General features: G+C 34.3%; 2 protein-coding genes, 1 long non-coding RNA gene and 1 pseudogene across 5 annotated transcripts; 2 read left to right on the plus strand and 2 right to left on the minus strand.

Moving 5' to 3' along the window:
- Positions 1–969: 969 nt before the first annotated feature.
- On the minus strand, positions 970–1,739 carry LOC104718152 (uncharacterized). The gene has a single exon (XM_087468190.1). The coding sequence runs from the start codon at positions 1,563–1,565 to the stop codon at positions 1,098–1,100; it is 468 nt and encodes a 155-aa protein (XP_087324316.1). The 5' UTR covers positions 1,566–1,739; the 3' UTR covers positions 970–1,097.
- Positions 1,740–2,314: 575 nt separating this feature from the next.
- LOC104718154 (uncharacterized) lies at positions 2,315–4,178 on the plus strand. The gene is made up of 4 exons (XR_756356.3): positions 2,315–3,340; positions 3,462–3,531; positions 3,621–3,762; positions 3,948–4,178. It is a non-coding gene; the product is annotated as an uncharacterized LOC104718154 (long non-coding RNA).
- A 2,050-nt stretch (positions 4,179–6,228) lies between these two features.
- LOC104718155 (vesicle-fusing ATPase-like) lies at positions 6,229–13,306 on the plus strand (annotated as a pseudogene). Its single transcript, XR_015568616.1, has 23 exons — positions 6,229–6,909; positions 7,174–7,254; positions 7,531–7,661; positions 8,252–8,505; positions 8,843–8,938; positions 9,041–9,173; positions 9,334–9,504; positions 9,647–9,799; positions 9,890–9,998; positions 10,107–10,206; positions 10,291–10,346; positions 10,549–10,614; positions 10,697–10,779; positions 10,942–11,075; positions 11,256–11,466; positions 11,569–11,736; positions 11,836–11,896; positions 11,986–12,044; positions 12,126–12,184; positions 12,269–12,356; positions 12,436–12,558; positions 12,741–12,806; positions 12,945–13,306. The product of XR_015568616.1 is annotated as a vesicle-fusing ATPase-like (transcript).
- Positions 13,307–15,065: 1,759 nt separating this feature from the next.
- On the minus strand, positions 15,066–17,003 carry LOC104718156 (uncharacterized). Of its 2 annotated transcripts, none has more exons than XM_010435836.2 (5): positions 16,861–17,003; positions 15,993–16,046; positions 15,690–15,845; positions 15,555–15,593; positions 15,066–15,461 (listed from the first exon to the last, which is right to left on the minus strand). In XM_010435836.2, the coding sequence occupies exons 3-5, from the start codon at positions 15,825–15,827 to the stop codon at positions 15,324–15,326; spliced, it is 315 nt and encodes a 104-aa protein (XP_010434138.1). In that variant the 5' UTR covers positions 15,828–15,845; positions 15,993–16,046; positions 16,861–17,003; the 3' UTR covers positions 15,066–15,323. The 2 variants fall into 2 exon arrangements, with proteins under 2 accessions (XP_010434138.1, XP_010434137.1); XM_010435835.2 differs by having other exon boundaries at positions 15,690–15,793; positions 16,861–16,997.
- Positions 17,004–17,056: the final 53 nt, after the last annotated feature.

Genomic DNA, 17,056 nt, shown 5'->3' on the forward strand with positions numbered 1-17,056 from the left:
GGATACGACATGAATCTGTAACAAACAACGAACATTGGCTAGACAATCAGATAAGCAATTTGACTGGAAAAATCATCTGATCGGATATTTGGGTCCCATTGTTAAGACTTTTAGGAGAAAATATAAAAACTGGCGCATCTAATTAATTTAATGCTCCCACCGAATCAAATAGTATCATACGTTTAAGGCTCACCACTTAAATCAAACGTATGCGTATGTAGTATGCAGTATGTACTATAACATTATACTAGATTAGTTTTTTGCTCGTTAGAAAAAAAAAAAGAAAAAGTAAATTGATTCGTTGCGGGAGTATACTAAAAATCATATCATGAAATGTCCATTTCAATTGCCATATATATACTACAAATTATATCATGAAATGTCCATTTCAAGTTCTATATATATATTACAAAAAAAAATTATTCTTCAACTACTATGGGCCGTTTGTTTTACTTTAATATTATGTGACAGTGAAAATATATGGTTCATGAACTAGCTAGCGTGAATGTTTGTTTTGAATGTGATAAAACAATCGCCGTAGAAAGTGTATATCTTGAGACTCAATTCTTTCAAAAACTTATTTGATTAATGAAAAAGTTAGGATATAGTAATTGGTCGCATCAGCTTAACAACGAAAAAACAAACGATTACGTATACAAGACCTATTATAATGTTATTTGTTTTTTTGGCACGAAGCTTCCATTTTCATAAAGTTAAAGTTATTTAAATGAACACTTCAACAAACAATTAATATTACTTAAACCTTCTTCGTCTTTTTTTAATCGTTTTGTTTTAGACAAACTGACACAGGTCGATCGAAACCTCACAAGTCCTGATAACCACAAAATATAATAAGGGTTATATAATAATTCGTTCGCCTTTACTTTCTTGTCTTTTTGCCAACAACAAGTAGAGAATAATAATATGTGGGTGTAACAGTGCTCTAGCCCAACTAAAAAGTCGTAGAAATAAAGCAAAGTGCTACACATATATAATATATATATTAATCAAGAAATAATCAATTTACACAAAATAAATAGATCACATATTAAAAAAATTTAAATCTAAGAAGAATAATAAACAAAATTGAATTTTGGTTACTTTGTAGAATCGTAACTAGGCAAGTCCGAACTATTATTATGTTTCCGATACCTAAAGAAGTAAACCAAAGTGAAAACCACAAGAAGCGCAACGCCGGAGACACCACAGATGATACTCGCCGCAAGAAACACATGCCTCATCACGTGATCACGTCTGTTCCCAGCTCCGTCTCTCCACCAAGAATCATCGTCTCCGCCGTCCGCCGCCGTAGCTTTAGGGAGGAGCTGAGAGTGAGAAGGAGGAGGAGAAGAAGAAGAAGAATGTGAATCCCCGAAGAAGGAGTTCATTTTGTCCGGTGGTGAGTTGGATTCTGTCGGTGGTGAGCTGGATTGATACTGTAGGCCATGATCTGAAGGCCGTAGTTCTCCGGCGAGTGAGTTTCCGGCGAAGATAAAGAGGAGTGTTATTGCGAAGGTGAAGATCGATGAGGAGGAAGATCCAACGCGGTTTGAGAGAAGAGCCATGTAAGAGAGAGAGAGAGAGAGAGAGAGAGAGTTTTCTTGATTTTTGGTTCTTGACTTCTTGTTAAGTTAGTGAGGTGGCTTTTATATGATGTGATTAAATCCGAACGACACCGTTTGACACGAGGTTGTTGTGGTGGTCCATAAACCATAGTCGTTAGTAGTGTGTGTTTTTTCAATTTTGTTATCACGGAGCATCACCGATATATGCTGTTGATAGGTTAATAAAAGTGATGATAAAAAGTTGACAACTTTTTAGTGGGAAAATTGTCGAAGAAGATACCACCAAGTCACCAACTCTTAATGAAGAAGAAATAGCTTTGTGTTTCAAGTGAAAAATTACGATTTTTTAATATGTATTTTTCCATAATAGAAAACCCTTGGGTTTGGACATTTTCTTTATCAAAAAAGTTTTTAAAAAGATATTCATGTTTTTTTTTTTTTTGTCAAATTAAACAGAACTATTTTTGTTAGTCGATAAACATAAACATTATTACTAATAAAAGGGACAATTTGAACTCTTTTAGAGTGTCCACCTCATCAAAATTAAAAACTTGTAGGAGAAGCCACACAAGCTAAACTAAAATTTAATAGGAATATATTTGTCATTACTACAATTTTTTTAAGAAAAATAATAATAATATTATTATTACAAATCTTCAAAAACAAAATTTACCGAATCGACTAAGTTTCAAATCTTAAAAAAAAAATATGAATCGACAAACTTAAGTTTCAACCTTAAATACCCATCTACTCCCACAATGCCATGATGTCTCCGTTTTAAAGCTTCATCACATAATTTATAAATTCACTTACAATTCAGTTTCATCACCTATGATTTCAAGCTGTTCTCATCTTATTGTTTCACAAATCCATGAGAAGTTTGGCTTTAATAAGTATACAATTCCAAAATCCATGATGCCTACTTCACAAAAAAACCGACGACTCTAGGTAAGATTTCACCCTTCTTTTCTCTTTTTATTATAGATGGGTTTCAAAATTGGCGTCTGATCAATATATTGATATCAAGTGGTTTCGCTTATGTAGAGATAGTGAATTTTCAAAATTGGGTTCTGATCCACATATCGAATTCATGTGGTTTTGTTCATATAAATGCATACCGAGAAACATGAATGAGATAACTGGTCGTATGTTTAGAAACGAGTATTTAGTCTATCTTCATCCTTGATTTTCCCCTTTTCCACGAAAGGCCCCAACGGCGATGGGTACAAATGTCCTCCAAGATCACAAAGGTAAAGTCAGTCCAAACTGGGATAAAGTAAGCATCCAAACCATTATAAATCTGACTCTTGCTTTCAGTTATACTCAGGCCCTTGAGCTTCTTAACAACGTTCTTTAATTATTCAAACCTGTGGTTAATACAAAAGAAAGAAGAAGAGAGAGACATGGTTAATCAACTTAGCAGCGCTCCAATTGTTTTCTTTAGCATTTGCATATACTGTATCATTTCAAGTATCACTTAGGTTAATATGATTTTTTTGTATATTTTTCAAGCCATATAGTAACTCATTGCAAAGCCAATGTTTTCAGCATCAAATTTATGTGGAAGCTTCAACACGCGCCATGGAATTGGTCAGTTTACGTACTCACGAACAAGTGCCTAATATATTTCTAACCGCCACTTCTAACCACATACAGTAGCAAAGGCGGGAAAAACTACTCCTTAATGTTTTTGTCTCTCATAAATTCAAATTCGTGCAGCCATGAGTCCTGGAATTTTCAGGAGATGATCCAGCTCCCTTATTCTTTTCACTTAGGTACATGTCTTCTCTTCTTTAGTCTTACACTTCAAGAGACCATATGGTGTTTAAGTTCGTTATTAGTTTGTAATTTAATTTGGAATCACAAGCTTACAACTTTGCAAGTTTAATTGAACAGGTTTTTAGGTTCATACACAAACGCCCAGGAAGAAGTGAACACTTTATCAAAGTTTGTGTAATGTCAATAGGTAACATTCTTCCAGTAAATATGTTTTAGTGTTTTACCAAGACAAAAAAAAAACCACTTTAGAAAGAGACTGTCATGTACGTACGGCAGGCTCAGATCCTCGGCGCCAGTCACAACTAAGCTACTAAAGGCTGCTACCCACTCGGGGGTTTACTCCTTGCTCTCTGCATCTGTACATCTCCCCCAAAATACTTTATTTGGCCACGAAAGACTGCATTGCTTGACATTTCAGGTAACTCTCACAGTTTAAACTTTAGTAAAAAATTATCATGTCAACTATGCTTCATAACCTTTTTGAATGATCTGTCATTTTGTTTGATTCATGTGTTAGCCGGTCAATAATATACAAGAAGATGAGTAAAGAAAATATATGGCCATACAAAGAGAGTTACTAATCGTTTCTTACTTTTGGTTTAGTTCCATAAATGTCGTTCACGGAAAACTATGGGATGTCGGATAACAAAGATTGGTATGAAGTATCTCAGGAGAAAGATTGATAAATAAATGAAGTAAGAGATACAAAAGAGAGCAGTGTATTTGGTCAATAAGCACTACCAGTGTTTTGGTTCACATAGAATGGTAGTAGAGACATAACTAAGATGGTAAACAAACAAATAAGCTAAGTGATGAGGATGTTTTACAGTACTTTTGCCTTCGTCTTTAATTTTGAATGACTCACTAATGAATGAAGTAAGAAAGGTACAGAACATCCTAAAAAACATTTGATATCTAACAATTTGTTAATAACTAAAAATGTTTATGAAAATGTTATCACTCATTGTTACGAAAACATCCCAAGTCCTAAACATTCAAATTTTACATTATGGAATTATATACTTCAGCAGTAATATTAAATCGGAGGTATATATATCAGGACTTCATATATATCAAAAGCCGGATTATGACTTCATTTCATTGTATTTTTCGCTTTTACCATTTCTACCACATAACTTCCGATTTGCCGGAAAGAAGCAATAAAACAAGGTGTTTTCTTTCGAGAAATAAAGAAAATATTTTACAAACTAATATATTTTGATGAGTAAAAAGTTTTTAAAGAAAAATATATAACATGCAAAAAATTATATTCAGAATATGAAAAATATTTGGTGATACATTAGCTAAATGATAACTAAAAAAAATGCCGTGAAAAATTATAATGTATATTTATGTTAAATATATAGTCACGTGAATAAATTGTTTCTAAAACTAAAACAAACAAGAATATTAAGTTAAAAAGATCTTCTTTTCTGAAGTCAAATATTAAGTTAAAAACATCAGTTTATCATTTGTCAAATTTAAAATTTCATGATTGTGTGTGTGATTTTGGATCTACAAAAATACAAACAATTTTGTGATAGTATATACCTTCTTCATATCAAAATAGTGAATAAATCTAATATACTCGCCATCCCGGGCGTAGCCCGGTATAATCCACTAGTTATACACGAAAGGACGTTTTCTACCTTACTACCTATTAAGTTTAGTTTATACGTTAAAAATTTATATTTAAATGAGGACTCTCGATCGAGAAATTTGAAGATATTTATATGGATTGAAGAAGGGAAGTGACGATCTCGTAAATACTTATTTGAATATTCATCCGGTATCGATGACCCCGTTGGAGTTCTTATTCCAAAGTTCAAGTTTGTACTATAGCCGCGGATCAATCAATGCTTCTTTCGAAATAAAATATGGTAGCTAGCTTAAACGGGTTTTATTCGGGTAAGTTTGGCTCTAATTAGTTTTTACAAGCATATATAATTGGTCCGGTTCAAAGTTCAAACCAATTTTGAATGTTTTTCAAATGCATAATCATTCCTATATGCGAGCCAACTTTCCATACCCGTAAACTTTTAGCCGCCATAACTTTCATATTCGAAGTCTAGTTAATTATGATCCTTTTTTTTTTACCGAAATGAAAAGAAAAAAAAAACAAAAGTAAGAGAAAAAAATGACAGAAAGCAAAACAAACATGCGGGGAAAGCTGATTGAGAAAGATCAACAATGTTTGAGAAATCGTGGACCAATTTCTGAGTTTTCCAAATAACACCTAATTTATATATAATACAAAGCACAATTAGAATAACAATAAGGGCCCTAATAAAAAGTAAAAAAAATAAAAAATAAAAAGTGTTATTTATAAATGTTTTACAATTCAACTAAAGTTGAAACAACAGCTTGTCGATCTCATTGTGTCCTTCATTATTTACATTACTATTTATTAGAACTGACAAACAAAAGGCTCAAAAATCCAATTTCTAAAACTTGTAGAAAGTAAATGAACAAAAATTATCAAAGTATTATTATTAGTTTTTTTTCTCTCTCAAAAATATCACTAATTTTTTTTTTTTTAATATCACAAACTTAAAACTTTAAATCTTCAAAACTAAATCACAAACTCTAAAAACTAAACTTTAAATCTAAAATGCTAACTCCAAACCCAATGTTTTTAATTATAAACTTTCAAATATCATTTGAAGTGTGATATTATGGAGAAATTTTGAGGATATTCATATGGTATCGATGACCCTGTTGGAGTTCTTATTCCAAAATTCAAATAATACAAAGCACAATTAACATTTAGATTTTAGAACAACATTTAAGGGACCTAATAATACAAAAATGTGATAAAAATTCAACTAAAGTTGAAACAAAAGCTTGGCCCATTAGTACTACGAATTTAAATATAGGATTCTGTGAGTTATAAAGTACGGCCCATAATTCTGTGAGTTATAAAGTACAGGCCCAACATGTCAAAACACATGTCAACAACAAAGACACGTGTAACATAAGGAGACTAAAAGTTTTCCGTCATCATCCTTGGCCGTTGAAGCCATCGATTCCGCCGGAGAATGAAACTAACGTCGAGTGAAGATCGAAGATAGATTCTTTTGTGTTTCTCCGACAACTGCAAAACAGAAGTGAAGATCTAATACGGATCCATTAATGGGTTTGATGAGAGAGCTTATGAGCTTTTTTTTGGTTCTGTAGTTGTAATTGAAGTCCAAAAGTGGTTTCTTTGTTTGATGCCTTTCTAGTTTACTCTTGGATCATAAAGGAGGTTTCTGAAGAGTGAGAATTGGACCCAACAGACAAGTAAAGGGTCTTTAGCTTTGGGCGTGTTGATGTTCTTAACTTTTTTAGTATTGATGAATTTGTAGTTTACTCTTAGATACAATGATGATAGAAAGATCCATAAGAGTAGAAGAGATCGTGGAGTTGCAATGATTTGGTTTGGTAAGATGAAAGGAGAATGAAGGTTGTGACTTATTTCTTTACTCGTTTGTTTTATACACCTAAATAATTGTGTAACATGATGGGTAATAAAAGATGCCATCGTAGATGCCAATACCATGGAAGTCGTACACTTGTCCCACAGGTTATAACAGCTTCCTATCTTTGATGACATAACTTTTATTAATGGTCAAAGGGTCTTGGGGTGTTTGAATGGTTTAGCTTTGTGTCATTGGCGTAAGAATTGTAAGTGCATAGTTTGACACAAGAACTGCTATTAAATTGATGTTGTTTAGGAGTTTTATTGCTCATAGCTAGATTTCACAAGTTGGTTTATTATGTCTTCTTTAAGAATTTTATTGCTCAATTTTACAATGTGGTTGATTATTTGTTCTTTGTTCTTGGTAAGGTTTGTAAGACCCACAAAAATGAGTGAGCAAGCAATTAACAAATTCATGGAAGGCAAGTATGGGGAACTCGGTGTTGATCGGTATGCTACTTCTATCTTACTTCCGGGTGTAGATGTAGATATGGCTACAGGCCTACAATGCTTGTTAATGTTTTAATTGCACTAACCTGATCCCTTATGCATATGTTGCCAAATGCTTTTGTTGATTAAGTTCTGCTACCATAATTAGTAATTAATGGAATTAATTTAGAGTCCACGGACTTATCCAAACACCTTTTTCCTCTCTTGGATTCTGAGACTGCAAGTTCTGTTTCTACTTATAAATTGGGACGTTTTGCTGCCTCACAATTGGTTCAGAAGCTGTTTGGTCGTGTGGAGATTCAGACTTGAAGGAAGCTTTGCAGCTGGTGCTAGTGACAATGACTCGGTTGACAAAATGGAGGATCTTCTATGTGAAGCTCCTGTTATGCCTTCTCAAGAAAACTCAGGTCTGTTCTCATCTCTTCTTTTGTGGTCCAGCGAATTGATGAACGTCTGTCTGCTCTTTGAAACTGCATTGCCTGCAATGATCATGTTGCTCTTCCTCATATTAATCGATACCTATGTTTAAATTTTGTTTTTGTTTGGATGAGACACACACAACAACTTTGATAGTGTTTAACACACACAACAATTTTACATACAATTAAACGTGAGATATATGAAGTGAAAAACTGAAATATTACATACAATGTGTGTATGTAAAATTGTTGTGTAAAATTGAAAAAACTGAAAAACTTCAATTTTACATACAATGTGTGTGTGAAACACTATCAAAGTTTAACGTGAAAATTGCTTTTATTTCACAGTAGTCCATGAAGATCCCTCTAGTTTAACGTGAGAGTTCAAACAGAATCCTGTCATGTAAATTTGTAATAGATATGGTACAAAAGTAACTTACCAATTACCATTTTTTTATATTTTCTTTGTAACTTACTTCTTGGATACTTTGTTACCTAATTAATTAACTTTTAGAAAATGTCAGTTACCTTAATTATGTGAAGTTTCTATTGTGGCTGGTTCACGAATCAACCATTAGGGCCAAGTACTCTCCTCGCCGTTTATTTTTCATTCTTCTCAACGAAGGAAACCACTTTTACAAGTCATGACGGTTTGCTCCGGATCATCACATTCATCCGTAGTCATAACAATGAAGGTGACCACCACTCCGGCGGCACATCTAGCTTTAACCAACCTAGCTTACTGCTCACCCTCTGATCTGTGTCAATTCGCGGTTCCCGGCACCGATCTCTTCCTCGCCAACGTCGCTGACGTCTTCGTTTTATCTTTCTCATATCCTTTTTTTTTTTTGGTTATCTTAGCTCTGTTTTCAAATTTATTTGGTACCCTTACAATGCGATTTCTGATTTCTAAGTAGTACATAGTTTTCTCAAGTGACACATATTGAACTACCTCACTTGTTACCCTCGTATTTTAAGGAGCCGTCGTGGAAAGTTAGAAATTCAGCCACTTTTATTTTGGTCCCCAAGTTTTAGGTTTTGCACTTTTTGTTTGTTTGGTCGGATCGGAAGAGGTGAGCTTTATTTGTATCAATGCCCTACTATATATTGGGTTCAGTTAGTTGGACTGCTATTCAAATTTTTGTAAGTTAACCTTAACTGTTACATACTGGACACGAGAGCATCCATGATGGAACTATTGCTCTGAATGCTGTTCATCGAAGACATGCAAGAGTTTCTGCTGATGACTTGGTATCAATCAGCAGGTATTTCTCACACTTGGGGGTCTTTAAAGATTTTTTCTTGTCTCGTAGTTTATTTTATTTGTTTGTTTGGTCTGTCTCTAAAGACTGTCCTGTTTCTTGCAGATTCGTTCCTCCTGAAAATTTTGATCTTACTTTACTGGCACTTGAGTTAGAGTTTGTAAAGAAGGGCACTAAAAACGAACAGATTGATGCTGTGCTTCTTTCAACCCAACTCAAGAGGAAATTCATTAAGCAGGTAAATCTTTTTGGATTCTTGCTTTGTATATCATGTCCTGTTTTTTTGTAATTTGGCTCCTAATATATATATGCTTTGTATATTTTGAAGACTGGTTCTCGTTGAATAGGTATGGTGGCTGTGCACTGATTTATTTGAAAATATGCATGCTTATATGCAGGTCTTGACTGTAGGCCAGAGAGTTACATTTGAGTATCATGGAAGTAATTACATTTTTACGGTCAATCGAGCGGTTACAGAGGTGCAAGACCAGTTTGATGGCATAGAAAGAGGGATGATCTGCGACGACACATATTTTGTGTTTGAAGCATCAAATGCAACTGGTATAAAGGTCTGGTTTTGATCAATTCTCTTGAAATCACATTTTTGTTTAATCACTTGGGTGTGACAGTCAATCCAATTGACATTTACTTTCAACATGTAATCTCACTTCAACATGTTACTTGCTATCCTAAACCTGATTTGTGTAACAGGTTATCAACCAGCGAGAGGCTGCTACTAGCAAAATATTTAAAGAAAAGGAGTTCAACCTTCAATCCCTTGGTATTGGTGGCTTAAAGGCAGAGTTTGTTGATATATTCCGAAGAGCATTTGCTTCTCGTATATTTCCCTCATGTCAGCAACAGGTCTCTTGTGATTTGTTCTTCAAGCAGATTTTTGAAAGTTTTATGCTGCGTGGAACTCCCTTTAAAGTTAATATTCTTTTGATCTTGTAGACTTGGGACAAAGCACGTTAAAGGGATGCTTATTTTCGGACCTCCAGGTACTGGCAAGACCTTGATTGCACGCCAAATTGGAAAAATGCTTAATGGAAAGGAGCCAAAGGTTTATTTCTGATCCTCTTAACACAAATGTTCTGTTGGCTTTAGTCAAGAAGTATACATGTGTTAAATCCCTCCATTTTTCTTTCTCACTGATCTTCACATCATATAGATCGTGAATGGTCCTGAGGTGCTAAGCAAGTTTGTGGGTGAGACAGAGAAGAATGTTAGAGACCTGTTTGCTGATGCTGAGAATGACCAGAAAAACCTTGGTGCGGAAGAATCTGACTTGTGCTTTTATGTTATCCTTTTCTTGCAAGTGTGCTAATTTTTGGCACTCTTATTAAACTTTTCAGGTGATGACAGTGAGCTGCATGTCATTATTTTCGATGAAATCGATGCTATTTGTAAGGTACACGACTTTATTAAAGCTGCGGTCAATGCTGACTTTAAAACATACTCATGTTTTGTGCTTCCCTATTGATTCTGAAGAGTAGAATGTCGCTGCACTGCTTCAGTGCAGCGAGCATCGGATTTGTGAACTATGTTCGTTAACTGGTAGGCTATATGAGTTAAACTAAGTTCTAAAAATTGTATGTATTGCAAATTTTCAGTCAAGAGGATCAAGCAGGGATGGGACAGGTGTCCATGACAGTATTGTAAACCAGCTCCCGACAAAGGTTTGCAAATGATCAAGCTATTGGCCAAAGATATACTTGTTTTTTATCTTTTAAGATATGGCTAACACTTGTTATTTTCCAGATAGATGGTGTGGAGGCCTTGAACAATGTTTTACTTATTGGAATGACAAACCGGAAGGATATGCTTGATGAAGCTCTTCTAAGGTCTCTATGCCTCCCTGTGCTAATTAGTAGTCCAATTATGTAGTTTATATTCTTATATATTCACTTTGACAAGATGACATCCAAAACGTATTGTGTGTTAACTTAGATGAACTTTAGATTTGAGTTAGTGGACATATATAATAATGTTTTTGAGTTCTACAGGCCTGGAAGGTTAGAAGTTCATATTGAGATTGGCCTTCCCGATGAGGCTGGACGTTTAGAAATTCTTCAGATTCATACGAAAATGATGAAGGAAAACTCTTTCCTTTCTCCTGATGTCAATCTCCAGGAGCTTGGTATGCTTTCCATCGGTTATACTTTTTCAAACCATTGATGATTGCCAGTTCTGTTCTGCATGTTTATAAGATTGACAGAATTGATTTGTGACTTGTGAGTTGTGACATAGGCTTTTATTACTTGCTAGCATAAAATCTGACTCTTAAAATGATTTGTCCAATATTTTTTTTACTGCGAAGCTTCTCAGACGAAGAACTACAGTGGTGCTGAGCTAGAAGGTGTTGTGAAAAGTGCATCATCATATGCTTTGAACAGACATGTGAGCATGGAGGATCTTACAAAACCAGTGGATGAAGAGAATATCAAAGTTACAATGGAGGATTTTCTTCAAGCATTACGTGAAGTAAAGCCTTCATTTGGAGCCTCTTCAAAGGACCTTCGGAACTGCAGGTAAATTTTGTTTTGCTCTTCAGACAATCTGAGTAATTAATTAATGCTCTTACTAGGAAAAGTTCTAATTCTGGTAAACATATTTCCTATATATATTTATAGACCCAAGGGATTTTTGGACTGTTGGGATCGGCAAAAGCTCATCTACGAAGAAGTCATGTTTCTTGTTGACCATGTTGTCATCGAAACAAGTCCTCCAGTCACTTGCCTTCTTGAGGGACCTAGTGGAAGTCCTCCAGTCACTTGCCTTCTTGAGGGACCTAGTGGAAGGTACCTTACACACTTTATTTTAAAAGAGATAAACAAACATTATCTATGTTTTGGCGTCTTGTTTCTAGCGTTTTCTAACATCTAAGCTTCTTTGGCCAGTGGGAAAACTGCCTTAGCAGCGACCGTTGCCATAGACAGTAACTTCCCATATGTTAAAATAGTAAGTGTCACTCTTTTCTTTCATTCTGTTATAAGTTTTTCCCTCACTTTTTTTTGATATTTTGTCTCATTGCTTGGACTGTTGCACAGGTCTCTGCAGAGACAATGGCGGGTCTTGAGGAGAGCCAAAATCAGGTCGCATTTTCAAGGTCGTAGCTTCATTGCGCTACTTCTTTATTTTGTGCTCTCATGCATTGTCTATTAACACTTGTTTTGGTGTGAATGAACAGGTCTTTGAGGATGCATACAAATCACCATCGAGCATTGTTATCCTTGACAATATTGAAAGGTCGTGCATACATCTCTACTCTTTCTTTCCTTCCATTACTTGATTTTTTTTCATAAATTCTTATTTATGCCTACTTTGCTGTAGGTTGTTGGAATACGCACAAATTGGACCACGGTATTCAAACACGATTTTTCAAACATTGCTAATCTGTCTCAATAAACTTCCCCCGGAGGTTTGTTTCCTGGTTAAAAAAAATTAAGTAATTTTCACATAATATCTCACTAATTTGGTTAATGTTTTTTTTTTGACAGGGGAGCAAACTTCTTGTACTTGGTACAACAAGTGAATTAAAGTTCTTCGAAGCTCTTGGTTTGGGTGGAGCTTTCTAAGTCACATACTTTGTTCCACTACTGAGGACACAAGATGCAAAGAAGGTAATTTGTTTTCCTTACAACTCACTTATGTTAAGGGCAGTGTTAGGTTTCCAACATAAGGCTACTGTATATTTACTTTCGTTTTTTTTAATCCAAAGTTTCTATAGGAAAACACATATGTAAATGGGTCATGTTGGAGAATCACAACAGTCCTAGTCTTTCTAACATGTTTCATGCTTCAGGTGCTGGAGCAACTAAAAGTATTCTCAGAGGATGATATCGAAGAAGCTTCCAAAGCCCTTAATGATGTATGTGGTCTCGATCTCATTGTGTCTTGAGTTGTTATTACGTACTATTTTATTAGAACTGACAAACAAAAGGGACTAGGGACTATAGTTATGATATGACCATACTTCTAATTAAACATTTGCTTTCATCTTACGTAGATTCCAATCAAGCAGCTGTACTTTCTTATCGAAATGGCAGGCCGAAGAGATGGCAGGTCTAAAGGGAGTATCTACACCAGGAAGGAGAAACTCAACATCAATCACTTCTTTGATTGCCTTAATAAGTTACAAGAATTTAGCATCTGATTTTAGAGTTGCACAAACTCTCATGTTTCAGTGAATTAGACCAGAACTTGAGGTGATACCAAGAAGTAATACCATTTGAATACAAACCACATCAAAAGAGCTATTCAAGACCTAGGGCTAGGTGAGCATGATTTGTGTATTACAGTAGGTTTATACGTACATTTACACTTTTCAGCGAAATTTAAATGAAGAAACAAAAAAAAAAGCTTTCCCAATTTTATAGTTGCCTATTAATATCACGAATACAGACCCGTTAATGGCCCATGGAAGATAGAACATTAGGATTTGATTAATCATATGTAAACGAGTTTTGGACTACTGATTGGGACCATTGGCAACACGAATGATAATTATAATTCAAAAGGCATCAAAGTCGAGAGCAACATCTTATTTCCTGGATATTTGTAAGAAAGATGAAAAACCAAATGAAACTTGAGAATTTGTATTAAAATTTAAACTTAAAGATATTTCCAATGAACTAACAAAATGCTAATATGACAATAAAAACAGAATGGTATAACATTTAAAAGTCTATTTTAAATTTTTTATATAAACATATACGTAAAAATAGTTTACTTATATTTTGTTTATATTTTACATATGTTTTGCTTATTTTTTTTAATTATCTTTTTTATATTAGAAAATATATGTAAGATATTATGTAAATACAAAATCTTATTGGTGAAATTAGTTGAATTAATATTTAATTATTTATAATATACATTTTTAGTTTTATGAGGTTAGAAAACCGTTAGGAGGACGCAAGAGAAAGCTTTTATGGCCTTCAGAAGAAATGAAATGGAAATATGGGACACAAACCTATCACACGAAGGTGAAGGTCTGAATCAAGTGCACCTTCAGACCTCATTTTCTCTGTGGCATTTTCAAGGACACGTAGACGCTCATCATTCGTGAGAGGTGTAACTTGAGCCTTTGATGATGTTGCACCACCCCTGTTGACAGCTGTGTACTTGTGTCTAAGACGAGAAAAAGCTAGAGAACTGATGAACTTATATATATGATAGTGTGATGTTCTCAATGTTTGTGTTTGTGGATAGACGGCTAGAAGTGAGGTTTTTTTTTTTTTTTCAAATTTCTCAACTTAGGGGGAAGAAAATAAACAAAACAAAAAAAAATCGGACTGGTTAATTAAGCTGAGAAGTTACCCTAAAAAATATACAGCAAAACTATATCTAATTCAAATTTTGACAAGTAAAATCCATATATATTACAATTATACTTGTAGAAAATTGCTTATTATAAATCAGTTTTGGAGCGGACAAGAAGATTCCATATTCGTCTCTAATTGGCTAGAGTCTTTGTCACTCTTGGAAATAATGTGCCGTCTAACTTTATTGCATCTATTATCGAAATAATTTTTTAAAACTTATAAGAATTTAATGGAACTTTTGTATATTAAGAAAATAGAAAAAAAAGGTACTGAAATATTTCTATGTTAAGAAACCTTTTTAATGAATTTATAAATGTTGACAAAAATGTGAGATATTCTTCCATTTTTATAAAATCATTCTAGTAAGGAAAATATTATATATCAACCAAAAAAAAAACTAATCTTATTAGAAAACATGATTTGTCTACGACATGACACACGTCTAATTATAATTGATCTATCAATTGAATTAATATTAGTAATCTTGAATAATAAGACCAAAAAGGAAAATAAAATATATATTTATAAACCAGAAAAGATATATAAAAGTGAATTTTTTCTTTTTTTTTGTTTGTCAACCAAACATTAATCTATAAAAGTGAATTTTTATGTACAGAAATTTTAATTTCATTTTTTTATTGATTTTTGATGAATTTTCAAATTTTCATCATATATATTAGCCAAAAAAAAAAAAAAAAAACACCACAAAACTACACTAATTTGTTAAACATATGTTCTAAACAGAAGTTTCTTTAAGAATTTAGTTCGACTGGTCAAATGGGATGTCGGAGCTAAGAGTTAGATTTAAGAACATGAACTTGAGCTCTTTGTGATGTTCTGTTTCATTAATATGCCTTAGAGACCAAAAACAATCATAAGGACATCCACGGGACAAGTCCCACTAATATACTCTACAATCTCCTCCATTACAAGCTATCAAGAAAATGGATTATGGGCCAATTGCTTTGAGTTGGCTACATTGAACATTAATACTCCCTCACTTGTTAGATACCAAAAATTGAGGAGTTTTAATTGTTAGCCTTTGATGGTGATATGTGATGTCAAGCTGAAGTTGCGGGAACATCCTCAGTAGAAGGCTGCATTGGTTTTTGAGACCTTGGTGGTGGTTGCGGCTTTGGCGGTGGTGGTGGAGGTCTCTTTGGTTTCACCTTATTGACTATCTCAGCTTCAACATCAAACTGCACGATCACACAAATAGCCACACACGTTCAAAAGAACAAGAAATTTTGCAAAGACATCAAACTGATGAAGGCCGAAGCAAGGAAACAAACCTTGTAACCACAGCCTGCAACACATGCGTGAAAGCATTCCTGAATTTTTAAAACAATGTAAATACAAGTTAGACACGGTTCAGTCTATTTCTCTTTACTGAAGAAAAGTGTTTATTTTAAGAAGAGTGTGAATACCTCAGAGTATTTGGCATCTCCAGGAGAACGATCCATAACTGCAGTCCATGGTCGGTCTTTTACCACAGGATCTTTGTAGCATATTTCACTGCAGTCTCCTACACCTATAGAGATTACACTACTATTACACCAATTCATTAACTTGGAAACTTAAACCTGAAAAGAGAAGATATTTTCATGAACATATGTAATGTAGGAGACAAGTTTGGTTTTATGATGTTGCCGAGTGAGGACAAATCTAACTGCTCCCAAGTCATTAACAAATTTCGTTGTCGATTTTAAAGATCAAAAAGAAATGCTTACAGTCTTCCCATGAGTCACTATCGGCATCACAACCCTTTTTGCAGAATACTCTCCCTACACATAATCAAGAATTATCATCAGTGTCTGAACTGATGTCAAAGCGAAATCACAAACTCATTGCTATAATCCTGAACGATACTTATACAACAACATGGAGGATAAATTTGATTCAGGTAGCTTTTGTGACCATGAATGAAATTGAGAGATCAAAGAATGAAAAGCTTTGATCAGAAATACCCAAACCAACCCCATTTTAGCAGCTAAAGTACACATATGTATATGGTCCACAACAGCAACAACGGCACAGAGTTATTTATGTTCTCAAACTATAACTTCCTCTCTTCTTAATTCTCTGTTAGGATAATCACAGAACCCAACATGATAGAAAAGCTCTAAGAACTCTGCATAAGCATAAACCCTTCTAACTTATAATTGGTAGATATGTTCCGCATTCTTCAGTTTACATTATTCAATCAAGAAGCAAGAAAGTGTTCTTAAATACAGCTATGAGTTGTCTCTAGACCAATCTAACCAAATAAGTGATTCTTTACCAAAATGTTCAGTAAATTCGTATAAAATTAGAATGCGCCAGCAACTAATTAAGGCTTATGAATCAAGAAATCAATCAACAATTCAATTTCACAGTTCCCCGATTCAGTCTTAAACAAAAACGAAGAAACCCTACCTACTACTCGATCAAAGAAATCAGTCAACAATCCAAATCAAAACCCAATATACCAGAGCTCCGTCATCATCATCTCGAAACGAAAACATCAAAACGAACGAACGAACCAAGAACACAAAAACTAACTGAAGCCAAGACGATTCCAAAATTCACATAAATTGAAGAACCCGAGAGATTACATACATGGAATCTGCGTAAACGCTGAATACGTATGCGTGCACTTTTTCCCACACGGCGGTATCATCTCTCTCTCGGTCTCTTCCTCCGCCTTCACTCTCCTCCGTCTCTCTCTCTTCTTCCGAAAATATCGCTGACGCCACAACAATGTAGCTGGGGGACTTAACTTTATATATCAAGGGTACTTCCGTCATTTCACAAT

Source organism: Camelina sativa, chromosome 10 (assembly GCF_030686135.1).
Source record: "Camelina sativa cultivar CO46 ecotype springtype chromosome 10, ASM3068613v1".
Lineage (NCBI taxonomy): Eukaryota > Viridiplantae > Streptophyta > Magnoliopsida > Brassicales > Brassicaceae > Camelina > Camelina sativa.